Source organism: Cnephaeus nilssonii (assembly GCF_951640355.1).
Source record: "Cnephaeus nilssonii genome assembly, chromosome: X".
Classification (NCBI taxonomy): Eukaryota; Metazoa; Chordata; class Mammalia; order Chiroptera; family Vespertilionidae; genus Cnephaeus; species Cnephaeus nilssonii.
Genome location: NC_137071.1, coordinates 126,386,227 through 126,399,775, shown reverse-complemented (window position 1 = coordinate 126,399,775; position 13,549 = coordinate 126,386,227). Strand labels below are relative to the sequence as shown.

The window sequence follows — 13,549 nt, the reverse complement described above, 5'->3', positions numbered from 1 at the left end:
CCTAAAGTTATACCCTCAACTAGAAGTCTTCTAAAAAAAAAATTCCTAGAGTGGCTGGTCTAGAACCATTGCAGGGAGCATTCTAGGCAAGTAGAAAACTAGTCCTCCCCTTCAACATTTACTTCTTTCCACCATCCAATATATGTGACAGCATCATGGTATCAGGTATACTAAAATGTTTCTTGTCTTAGATCCTGTCAGGGGTTGAAATTTTACTCCCCAGTATCTGTGAATATAATCTTATTTGGAAATAGGTTCTTTGCAGATGTGGTCATTAGGGTGGCCACTTAATCCAGTATGACTGCTCTCCTTATAAGAAGAGACACAGAGACAGAGACACATGGGGAGAATGCCATGTAACAACAAAGGCAGATTTTGGAGTGATGTGTCTACAAACCCAGGAATGCTAAGGATTGCCAGCAACACCAGAAGCTAAGAGAAAGGCATGAAACAGATTCTCCTCTAGTGCCCTCAGAGAAAGCATGGCACTTCGGACACCTTGATTTTAAACATCTATCCTCCAGAACTAAGACAGAATAAATTTCTGTTATTTAAAACCATCCAGTTTGTGGCAATTCATTATTGTAGTCCTGGGAGACTAATACAGATCCCTATGCCAAATTAGGTTAGTTATGGCAGGAGTTTTCTGACATATAAAAGGGAAACTTGGGACCTACCCATCAGAGAGGGATGTTCCTGGCCCTCCTTCAAGTTGTATTGGCTGGGAACAAAAATGTAGAGAAGAGGATCCAGCTCAGGTTTCTGTTTCTAAAGTCTTAATAGTTTTAGAGTCTTATTGCACACTTTGGCCAAGGCATCCAATGTTCGCTATTCTTATTTCTCCACCCACTTTATACTTTGGACCCCTAGCAAAATGAAAATGATAATAACAATAATAATAAAAAATAATATTTATAAGAGCTATTGCTTGTTATGAGTCATTTTACATTTACAAAGTCACCACTCACAACAATGCTAAAATGGAGTAATTGTTATTGCTATATCTATTTTCATAGATAAAGAAATTAAAACACAGAGATGTTAAATAATATGCCCAAGTTCTCATAGCTAGGAAATGGCAGAGATAGGATTTGAATACTGGCAATGATGGCTTCAGAGTCTGTGCACCTAACTTATGCCAGACTTCCTTCTTCTCTAATAGGAAGGATAGCACAGGTGGTGCCAAATAGAGTTCACCAAATACTGAATATTCCACTGGCCTATGTCTCTAAGAAGAGGTAAATACTATTGGTTTGTTGCAGGGACTCACCATCCCCAAGCCTTTAGCTCACCACCAAAAGTTTGTTTTCTAGATGGTTTCTAGAAAGTATTCAGCCTCAACTATTTTGTTCTGACTTTCTAGTTCTTTTGGTTATAATAATTGGAAAGTCATATAATCTTTCCATATTTCACATTATAGGATCCAAGTGCTGAATTTTCAAGTTTTGTTTTTTTTTTTAATCCTCACTCGGGAATATTTTTTCATTGATTTTTAGAATGAGTAGAAGAGAGAGGGAAAGACAGAAAGAAATATTGATGTGAGAGAAACACATCAATTAGTTGCCTCCTGCACATGCCCTGACCAGGGCCCAGGCAGGGGAGGAGCCTACAAGTGAGGTACCTGCCCTTGATTAGAATCGAACCCAGGACCCTTTGGTTCGCAGGCCAACGCTCTATCCACTGAGGAAAACTGGTGATAGGGCTCAAAGTTTTTTGAGTGTTTGTTGCCATTAATGTGGCTGGGAAACCCAGGGGCTCCATACTAATTGAATGGTATGACTATCCAGCATCTAGCCTTAGTGATGGCCAGCAAAATATCTTCCTCGTGATTCTCATGAGGATACACCCTCCCCACCCTCTCTCTCCCTTTCTCCCTCCCTCCCTCCCTCCCTCCCTCCCTCCCTCCCTCCCTCCCTCCCATTGCCTTCTAATTGACTCAATTCTTAAATGCTCCCTGTATGTTTTCTGATCTCCTTTTACATATCTCCATATCAACTGTCTGAGCAAAGCCCCCTACAGCTTCCTCTTCTCTCCAGTGTTCTGTTGCCCCTTACCTTAGCTCACCTCCATTAGCCATTTGGAAAACTTTTCAGTTCTTATGACATTATCATGGCCTTGAAAATATTCTTGGACTCATTGGACTTCAAGATTTTCCATGATAAATGGCCATTCCACTTCAGGGTGGGTGGATGGCTGAGCAGGGTAGGTTTTTGTTGTTGTTGCCCCAGGCTGCTTTGTCCCAGCTCCTTCTTGTAGGTTTATTTTATGCCTTGCAAATCATCTTTCTTGTTTGAGTCATCTTAACAACCTCGTGTGCAGACTTGCCCTCTTAGTAAAGGTCAAATGGCGGTGGGTGCACCCTAATGACAGGGTCTTGTCCCTTGCCTTGGCACTCCTCAAATATCTTATCACTTTCAGGCAGATTCTTTCCATTTACTTCTTAAAGCAGAGTCCTCAGTGAGTCACTGTGACTATCTTTCCATCGTTCCACAGTTTTCCATTTGTTGGAGCTGTTGCCCTTTAACCTTTAGGACTGGCCTTCTACTTTCATCTGTCCACAGAAAAACAGGTCAGCACTGTACCACACATTTTTTAGATTGTTGCTGCTCTATCTTTCCACTTCTTGAAAAGGGAAAACTGTCACAAATGCTGGTAATGTAATCTCCTTCTCTTTGTTTTTAACCTTACTGGTTTCCTACTGCTGCACTAGGGATAACATGGTTTTCACCCGAGAATGTAGTTCCAGAATCTTCTGCCCATTCCTCCTCAATATTTCTTAATTGTTAAGTAAAGTGAGCTCATCCTAGGAACAAATCTTTCTTAAGAAACCCCATCCCAGTTGATAAATCCACTCTTAGTAAAATATTCTCTAAAAATCCCCCAGGATGGTGGATTCCCTCCATGTCACATTTATTGGTAGCAGATTTTTCTGCCATAGTTATGGCTCCCCAAATGCATACTGACAATGTGAAGATGCTAGAGGTCTTTTCAATTATGTCAGAGGTCTTCCCAATATACAGAGGTGGGCAAAAGTAGGTTTACAGTAGTTCATATGGAAAATAATACAATAATTAATAAATAATAAAAAATACAAGAATAAACTCTGTTTCATGTACTCACAACTGTAAAGCTACTTTTGCCCCACCTTGTATTTGCTGACTTGAGGCCTGATTAATTCTGATCTGCTGTCGCTGTCATTTCTACTCAAAAATAATATTTTTTTTGTTGAATGCAAACTGTAATTGAAAAATAAAACTAAAATAATTTTTAAAAGAATGAATTTATAACTAGGGAAATTAAATTCTTATTTTTTTAATAAGTCATAGAGGCCTATATGATGGTAGACAAAAAGTGAAGCACCTGAATTTTCTACTGCTTTCAACTCTAGGTTGTAAGATTCAGGTTAAACACCTTGCCTGAGCTCATCTACAGTGTGACTTCATGAAACCAGTTCCCCATTTCATCCCTCCCAGCAGGATGGCTCTTAGTGGCCAAGAAGAACATTGGCCAATCAGGCATTGTCCCAGCAGGACAACACATGGTGGCCAAGAAATAGCAGAGTCCCAGCCAGGATAGCTGACATGGGGGTTATATATAATTTATAAAAATCACTTTTTGTGAATGAAGAAGCATGTTCATATAGCATGGATTTCTTTTTATTTATACAGTTTGGGGTTTGTTCAGCTTCTTAAATCTGTAGGTTTATGTCATTTGGGAAATTTTCAGCCGTTATTTCTTTGAATATTTTTTCAGCTCCACTTTTTAAATCCTCTCCTTTCCTAACTTTTACAAAATTGATTCTAGAGAGAGGAAGGGAGAAAGAGAAACATCTATTGCTTTCCTCCTATCTGAGGGAATCAAGCTAGCCACCTTTTGGTGTATAGGACAACGTTCCAACCAACTGAGCCACACCTGACAGGGCCTCCACTTCCTAACTTTGATAACACAGATGCTCAATCTTTTGATTGGGAATAGAATAGTGAACACCTTACTCTCATGGAATTTACATTATAATAATTTTTATGCATGTGTAATATTTAGTATATCATGTAGTGATAGTGTTTTGATGAAAAATAAAGCACAGATGGAATCTTATTGTATACAGAGGCCAAGGAAGTACTCTGTGACAAGGTGACATTTAAGCAGCAATCTAAAGAAGTGAGGGAGGAAATCATGAGAATTTCTAGGGGAAGAGCTTTCCAAGCAGAGGAAACAATAAAGGGTTAGGCTTGGAAGTGGGAGCTAGCTTAGCTTATTCAAGGAGCAGTGCTACATCTAGTTTGTTTGAGGCAAGGCTGAGTTAATAACAAATGAGGTCTAAGAGACCAAGGTCAGATTCTGTAGGGCTTTAAAGGCCAGGAAAAGGACTTCGGACTTCACTAGGAGTAAAATAGAAAGCCTGCTATCACTTAGGCATGGTAGTGATACATATAACCGGAATCCAAATAACAAAGACTCAAACAGGATGATGTTTCCAGTCTTATACTGATCCTAAGACACTATTGGCTGTAAGACACACCATTATTTTATGTACCACCAAGAAAGAAAAAGATGCTGTAAATATAATCATTAAACTGTCCTCCAGTGATTTCAGAGATGTTGAAACATGACAAGATGTAAAATATGGCACTTTTCTCTCATGTAAGAATAGGTCTAGAGGCAATGATTTTTTGATTGTAAGATGGCTACTCACCTACAGCCATTAAACCCTCATTTCTGTGAGAAAAAAAGAGAATATAGGAATGGGGAAAATGCTTTTTATTCTTCCATGTTAATTTGTAAAATTCCCTCCCCTCCAAAAAGTCATTGGAATTTTTATTGGCATTGCACTGGATGTGTAGGTCAACTTAGAGAGCACTGCCTGGTATCCAATATATAAGTGCTAAATCGTATATCAATCTGTTTATTACAGACTCATTTCTATTTCATAAAAGGATACAGATAAAAACATGTTTGTATTTGCTAGAAAATTTCTCAAAGGATTCATGAGAAACTATTAACAAGTGATTATTTTAGGGGAATAGAACTGAGTGTGATTGGCAGGGAAGAGAGGGGCTTTAACTTTTCATATTGTGCTCTCTTATATACCATTTTTAAAACCACAAATATTATACACATTATTTTTATAATAAATATAAACCAGCAATCTTAAAAGTAGAGTGTGCATTACCTAGGGGGTACAGGAAGACTTTCCACAAGGTACATAAAGCACTTAGAGTTTTAAGGGAATCAATTTCTACATCCTCAAATTTCGTATTTTATATTTTCTAAAAAATTGATCTGCCAGAAAACACAATTGTGGTGGAGGAATCAAGCTGGTTCTCTATTTTCCATCTCCCTTTTCAAAACAGTCCTTTTCGCACTTTCAATAGAAAAGCATATCTTGTACTCATCTCCACTGTTTCCTGCGTGCACTGCCCTGCAGTGTAAAATCCTCAGGGTGTCAGAGAGACAGTTCCAAACACTGCTGTCAATGATGAAGAAATAAATTGCTCTAACAAATGAATGGGGGATCAAATCCTTTCGCAACTTAGATGGCTTCCAATAAAATGGAAGGAGAACCCCATGTTGCTATCTGCTGATAAATCATGAAAAAAATTTTTTGAAGATATACCATATTATAATATTTCCCCCATATATCTGCAAAGGAATTCAAAAACTTGAGAGACATTGCTAAAACAAAATGTCCATTCCCATCGACTTATTTATATAAATCAGGTTTATGTGTGCTAACGTTTAACAAAGCAAAAAGTAGGAAGAGTATTGATGCTGAATCTTGTCTAATTCTAGCAATAGGCCAGGACCGGTTTGGCTCAGTGGATAGAGCGTCGGCCTGTGGACTGAAAGGTTCCGGGTTCGATTCCGGTCAGGGGCATGTACCTTGGTTGCGGGCACATCCCCAGTAGGGGGTGTGCAGGAGGCAGCTGATCGGTGATTCTCTCTCACCGATGTTTCTAACTCTCTATCCCTCTCTCTTCCTCTCTGTAAAAAATCAATAAAATTAAAAAAAAATAATTCTAGCAATAGGCAATATTTATCTATGTATACACCCACTAAATTAAAACAAAGACTTATCTATCTCTAATAATTCTTTTGCTTTGATGTTTAGCAATTACCTTTCAAATTTTGTAACGTATTTACAATATTTTGATCCATTATATTCTAATACTAATTGTCATGATAACACAAGCAAAAATAAAATTTTATTTATTTATTTTAGAGAGAGGAAGGGGGAAAGAGAAACATCATTCAGTTGCCTCTCCCCAACCCCACACATGCCCTGACTGGGAATTGAACCCACTACCTTTTGGTGTACAGGATGACACTCCAACCAACTGAGCCACACTGACCAGGGCAAGCAAGAGTACATTTTTAAACAGCATTTACTTAGAGCTTTAGGATCACAGGAACATTGAAAAGAATTTAAATAGCAAAAAAGTTATATATATATATATATATATATATATATATATATATATATATAATCATTGATCGGCTGTCTCCTGCACGCCCCCTACTGGGGATCAAGCCCTGACAGGGGATTGAACTGGTAAACTCTTGGTTCATGGGTTGACCCTCAATCACTGAACCACACTAGCCGAGCTAAAAAAATATTTAGAGAGTATTTTTATATAAGCCAGTAGTTTTATGTAAATATACAAAATAAACATTCAAGGGAGTATAATATACTCTTTTGCCACCTTGTGGTCAGAGTTGTATTCAATCCCAGGTGCTGTGACTGTAATGAGGAGGGGTCTTACCTTAGAGCAGCCCCTTCTGCTAGCCTTGGGTTGAATCTTTGTGAGATAGAGATGGTGACATTTTCCCAGGACTGAATCCAGACCCATTTAAGCACTAGGCGCCAAAAAAATTGTTAGATAATGCTCCAGGATTAGTAGATCTACTTCCTCAAAATGAAAAGGTATACATATAAAAGATAAATAAACACCAACCAATTGTTTAAATAACCATTATTCCTGAAATTATATTCATGACTCATATATCTTTATTTTTTATTATTATTTTTTTTTATTGATTTCAGAGAGGAAGGGAGAGATAGAAACATCAACGATGAGAGAGAATCATTGATCAGCTGTCTCCTGCAACCCCTCCTGGGGATTGAGCCCACAACCCGGGCATGTGTCCTGACTGTGAATCAAATCATGACTTCTTGGTTCATAGGTTGATGCTCAACCACTGAGCCACACTGGCTGGGCTCACATATCTTTAACCCTCTGCACTCGCTTGCTTTTTTCTCGAGCTGCTACTGATGCTAACCGTGTCGAGTCACACTTGACATCCGAGTGCAAAAGGTTAAGATCCAGTTCATTAACAAATTGTACAGAAACTTACAGAATTGTCTAGTCAATTACATACCATATATATTTGTCTCCCTGATTATATTATATTGTTCCCTTTTAGAAACTATCAAACTTATTGTCTTCAAATCAAGACCCATCTATCTATACTAATAAAAGGGTAACATGCTAATTAGACCAGGAGACCTTCCAGACGTCCTTCTGGACAAAGCCATGGTGGCAGGGCCAAGGCAAAGGCGGTTAGGAGTGATCAGGCCAGGAGGGGAGGGCAGTTGGGGGTGATCAGGCTGGCAGGGAGGGGCATTTGGGGGCAAGCAGGCTGGCAAGGGGGGCAGTTGGGAGTGAGCAGGCTGGCAGGTGAGGCAGTTGGGAGAGATCAGGCTGGCAGGCAGGTGAGCAGTTAGGAGCCAGCGGTCCCAAAAGTCAGACATCCCCTAAGGGGTCCCAGATTGGAGAGGGTGCAGGCCGGGCTGAATGACACTCCCCCCCCCCCCCCCCGTGCATGAATTTCATGCACCGGGCCACTAGACAAAAGCCTAAGTGACCAGCTCCTGTTCCACCGTTCAACTGGTAGCTATGACATGCACTGACCACTAGGGGGCAGACGCTGAATGCACAGGCATGGAAACATGGAACAGACTGATGAATCTCAGAGGGAAGAGGGACGGGGGAGGGCCGGAAGAGATTAACCAAAGATCTTATATGCATATTAGAGGCCCGGTGCATGGATTCGTGCACTGGTGGGGTCCCTCGGACTGGCCTGTGGGTATCAGGCTGAATCTGTGCACTGGGCCTCTGACATCCCCTGAGGGGTCCTGGATTGTGAGAGGGTGCAGGCCAGGCTGAGGGACCCCACCGGTGCACAAATCTATGCACCAGGCCTCTAGTAGTTAAAATAAAAAGGAAGTGAGAAAGGGAAAAAAAGATTATGCTGACACCCCTACATGTGATTCAGAGCAAAAGCAACATGCAATCAGGAAAGGAATGTAAAGAAGCACAACAAAATTCTAACTTTTCCAAGGAGGAAAACTGTTTAAAAAGAATATCAAACTGTTTCTGATATTCTTTCTTGATTCTTTTGTTTTTGGTGCCTCTTCTCTGCTGGTGACCTAGATACTTCCCAGCCCTGATTCTGGCCCTGGGCAAGTTTGTATCCTTCAGTGCTGTGGCCACAGCTCCTAGTACAACACCTGGCTCTGCAGTGGAGCTGAATAGACACTTGTTGAGTGAATGATGGTAGAGCCCCCCCCCCTCCCCTTCTAGAACATGCTGGACCAGAGGGCTGCTGCAGGAAGTTGATCAGTAAGGCAGTTGGGTTGCCATGGTGTTTTCATTAGTGGACAGTCCCAGGTACACAGAGATCTAGTTCTCTTTGATGTCTGTTTTTCTGTGGAAGTGGGATGAGAGTACCTCCTGGTCTCCACCTCTCCATGACCTTTGTCATTTTTAGCAGCAAGAGCAGGAGCAGGAATCCTTCAGTGGCTGAGCTAGTTGCAGTTCCTCTGGTTGCAGGCCACTAAGGGCAGGACTTATTGGAAAGATGCTATGGTGCTTCAAGGAATTGAAGCAAGAGTTAGCTTAGGAAGGGGAGGCACCAGGACAGCTCTGGGGACCTCTGCTCTATTGGAACCAGGCATACTATCCTCCTTAAGGGCTCCTGATTCCTGACAACCAATTCATACTGCTAACCCTTGGAGGCCTCAGCACCCCTCCTCCCTGAAGGAACGGGCCAGGTGGAGGGGTGATATCCCATGCTAACCAAGAACTCTGCCAGGGTATCGTTCAGCAGTACAGCCCCACAATCCCAGCAGTGCGTACAGGAATCAGGGACTGACTCTTCCTGGAACACACTCTCCCCTGATCCTCCAACAATGGTTAATACTTCTCCTCTGAGTCCCATCCTGACGCCAGCCTTGACCTGCCCTCCCTGGGTCCAGCACCTGTGGCCCATCCATGACATCCCCCAACATGCCCAAGATCTGAGACACCTGTTCAGGGCTCAGTTCTCGTGTGACCGCTAGTGCTGCTACCCATTGTCAGCAGTAGCTCTCAGACCCAGGCCTACTCCCTCCCCACTCCCACCTGCTAGTGCTTGAGGGTCTTGTGGTGTGGTCCTGTAGTTCGGGCCTCTCTCTCAGCCATAGGCGAGGTGCCAACTGTAAGCATGGCCTTGTTGTGCGTGGTCCCTCCTGATGCCGCGCCCCCTCCTCCCTCCCCCCGCCCTCCCCGCTGCTCAGCATCTGTTGGGCCAGAAGTCCAGCTGCTTTGGGAGTCCAGAGGAAGAGGCGAGGAGCAGGCACAGCTTCTGCGGAGCGCCGATAAATGGGCAAAGGGACGTGCTTTTTCAGGTCCAGCGGCCTTGGGATCTCTGCCCTTGGGAGTCTAAGGTCCAGGCTGGTCCCAGAATGGATCTGGGGCTTCATTGGGCAGAGGGGGAGTGAGGCGGGGGGGCAGAACCTGAGGTGGAAAGAGAGCCTGGGACTGGCTCAGGGGGCAGGCTCCGCCACAGAGATGATGTTCTATCATAGCTCCCGACTGCGCTCTTCGGGACCTGGACTCCGAGGGGACATTTCACAGCCCCAGAGACATTTCTGAACTTGGTTATCTCCGTGTCCCCGGCCCCGCAGTGGTGGGGAAAGCCGCCCGGACGGAGGGTAGGACGAGGAGTGGGGAGGAGACGACGAAGGGGGTCAGAGCAACGATTGGAGCCAAGAACTGGAAGCGCCTTAAAGAGACTGCGCGGTCCCCGCCCCCCTTCCCGCCAGCCTCAATGAATTAGAGCTGTGTTCCCAAACTTGCCTGATCATAAGAATCCTCTCGGGCCCTAGTTAAAGATACAGGTTTCGGAGACCTCCCTTCGAGATTCTAATTCAGTGGGTTAGCGGGTGGAGCCGAGGAATCTGTAATTTTAACACACTCCCCACGTGATTCTCGGGAACAAGCAAGTTTGGGAAATATTGAATTAAAGGAAACCGGGCCTGGCTGCAGAAGCGGCCTCCGCTAGGGGGCTTCGGCGGGAGGATCCCGGAGGCGTCGCCTGCTTCCGCCGCCGCCTCCTTCAGTGAAAGTCCCTTTTGGGTCCAGCTGCCACCGCCACCGCGCACCCTGAGGCCGGGCGGGGGACACCCCAGGTCTGCGTGGCCCCCGCGCCGCCACGCCCAGTGGCCGCCCGAACCCAGCGATCAGGGGGAGGAGCCGCAGCCAGTGGAGGCGGAGGAGGTAGAAGAGGCGGAGACGGCGGAGACGGCGGCGGAGAAGGCGGAGAGAAAGGTGGAGACAGAAGCGAAGGTGGAGGGGAAGGTGGAGGCGGTGGAGAAGGTGGACGCCACCGGGAAGGTGGAGGCAGCGGGGAAGGTGGACGCCACCGGGAAGGTGGAGCCGGAGGAGGGTCCTGGCCGCCGGGTTGAGCTCAAGCTGGAGCTCGAATCCGAGCCGGTACGGGAGGCAGAGCAGGAGCCGAAAGGGGAGCCGAAGCAGGAGCTGGAGGATGAGAACCCAGCGCGGAGCAGCGGCGGCGGCGGCAACAGCGAAGAGGTTCCTCCCCCCTCCCTTCCCTCCGATCCCCCGCGGGCCCCCGATCCCTCTCCGCGGCGCAGTCGTGCCCCCCGCCGCCGACCCCGGCCGCGGCCTCAGACCCGAGTTCGTACCCCACCGCAGCCTAGGCCACGGCCCCCGCCCCGTCCCCGGCCCCGGCGCGGCCCTGGGGGCGGATGCTTGGATGTGGATTTCGCTGTGGGTCCACCAGGCTGTTCCCACGTGAACAGCTTTAAGGTGGGAGAGAACTGGAGGCAGGGATTGCGGGTGATCTACCAGTGCTTCGTGTGGTGTAGAACCCCGGAGACCAGGAAAAGCAAGGCAAAGTCGTGCATCTGCCATGTGTGTGGCACCCACCTGAACAGACTCCACTCTTGCCTTTCCTGTGTCTTCTTTGGCTGCTTCACGGAGAAACACATTCATGAGCACGCCCAGGCAAAACAACACAACTTAGCTGTAGACCTTTACTATGGAGGTATATACTGCTTTATGTGCAAGGACTATGTCTATGACAAAGACATTGAGCAAATTGCCAAAGAAGAGCAAGGAGAAGCCTTGAAATTACAAGCTTCCACCTCAACGGAGGTTTCTTACCAGCAGTGTTCACTGCCTGGTCTCGGGGAGAAGTACCCAACCTGGGAGACGACCAAACCCGAGTTAGAACTGCTGGGACACAACCCGAGGAGAAGAAGAATCACCTCCAGCTTCACCATCGGTTTAAGAGGACTAATCAATCTTGGCAACACGTGCTTTATGAACTGCATCGTCCAGGCCCTTACCCACACTCCGATCTTGAGAGATTTCTTCCTCTCTGACAGGCACAGATGTGAAATGCCAAGTCCGGAGTTGTGTCTGGTCTGTGAGATGTCTTCACTTTTTCGGGAGTTGTATTCTGGAAACCCTTCTCCTCATGTTCCCTATAAATTGCTGCACCTGGTGTGGATACACGCACGTCATTTAGCAGGGTACAGGCAACAGGATGCCCATGAGTTTCTCATTGCAGCGCTAGATGTCCTGCACCGGCACTGCAAAGGTGATGATGTTGGGAAGGCTGCCAACAATCCCAACCACTGTAACTGCATCATAGACCAAATCTTCACAGGTGGCCTGCAGTCTGATGTCACCTGTCAAGCCTGCCATGGTGTCTCCACCACGATAGACCCATGCTGGGACATCAGTTTGGACTTGCCTGGTTCTTGCACCTCCTTCTGGCCCATGAGCCCAGGGAGGGAGAGCAGTGTGAATGGGGAAAGCCACATACCAGGAACCACCACGCTCACAGACTGCTTGCGAAGGTTTACAAGGCCAGAGCACCTAGGAAGCAGTGCCAAAATCAAGTGCGGTAGTTGTCAAAGTTACCAGGAATCTACCAAACAGCTCACGATGAATAAGTTGCCTGTTGTTGCCTGTTTTCATTTCAAACGATTCGAACACTCGGCTAAACAGAGACGCAAGATCACTACATACATATCCTTTCCTCTGGAGCTGGATATGACACCCTTTATGGCCTCGAGTAAAGAGAGCAGGATGAATGGACAGTTGCAGCTGCCAGCCAGTAGTGGAACCGACGAGAATAAGTATTCCTTGTTTGCCGTGGTTAATCACCAAGGAACTTTGGAGAGTGGCCACTACACCAGCTTCATCCGGCACCACAAAGACCAGTGGTTCAAGTGTGATGATGCTGTTATCACCAAGGCCAGTATTAAGGACGTTTTAGACAGTGAAGGGTATTTACTCTTCTATCACAAACAGGTCCTGGAACATGAATCAGAAAAAGTAAAAGAAATGAATACACAAGCCTACTGAAGTGACACACCGATCTACCTGTAATGGAAGATGACGACACCTATACTACAACTGGCATCGAGATTGAAAGGACTACTTGCGTGGCCCATGGGCCTGACAGAGTAAGAACTGAACAGTACCCAGTGTCTTAAGAGGTCCTGATTGGAAAAGAAGTAGGAGGGGCGGGAGAAGAGGCTCTAGTCTAAACAATCACTGAAAAGAAAATTAAATGGCAGGAATGCTCTGGTGAGGAAGGCAGGGAGATCCTGACACTGGTACATATCCTATATTCCTCCAAAAGATTGTGTGGGAAAGTGTGGGGTGGGAGGGGGGGTGGTGTGGGGGGGTTTGTGCCCTTGTAACTGTAAAACATCTTTCTCCATGGGTGTTTCAGCTTCAACTGACCAATCATAACAGTTATATGTTTTTTTTGGGGGGAAATGAAAAGTTTATACAAATGTAGCCCATTACATATATGGGTATGAAAGCAGAAAAGTGGAGGAGGCAGGGATATCTCATTGACAAACACCTTTGCCAGTTTCTTTGTATTCGTGATTTTTTGTGCTATTAAATGCAGTATTAAAAAAAAAAAGAAAGCCCACGAGGGCTAGTGAAAAGAGAAGAAAGAAGGGGGCTTTTATAAGGGGAGCCAGAGCTCTAGGAGTAGAGGAAACAAGAAATACTGTAAGATAAGCAACCAACACAGACAGTCCTAAGAGTATTGTGAATGAGTGTTTTTTAACAAAGCTGTATGATATACTTGAGCAAATCAATGAACCTCTTTTCAATTGTTTTCTCATCTGTACAATGCAGATAATTCCTACCTTAAAGGGTTATTGTTAAAGAGTAAATGATATAAAATGTGTCAAAGTATAAAGTAAAAGGCTTGGAACTTTGTAGGGGCTCAGCAA

At 45.1% G+C, this 13,549-nt stretch overlaps 1 protein-coding gene across 1 annotated transcript; it reads left to right on the top strand.

Moving 5' to 3' along the window:
- Positions 1–10,449: 10,449 nt before the first annotated feature.
- Positions 10,450–12,945, top strand: USP27X (ubiquitin specific peptidase 27 X-linked). The gene has a single exon (XM_079765841.1). The coding sequence runs from the start codon at positions 11,343–11,345 to the stop codon at positions 12,657–12,659; it is 1,317 nt and encodes a 438-aa protein (XP_079621967.1). The 5' UTR covers positions 10,450–11,342; the 3' UTR covers positions 12,660–12,945.
- The last annotated feature ends 604 nt before the right edge of the window (positions 12,946–13,549 follow it).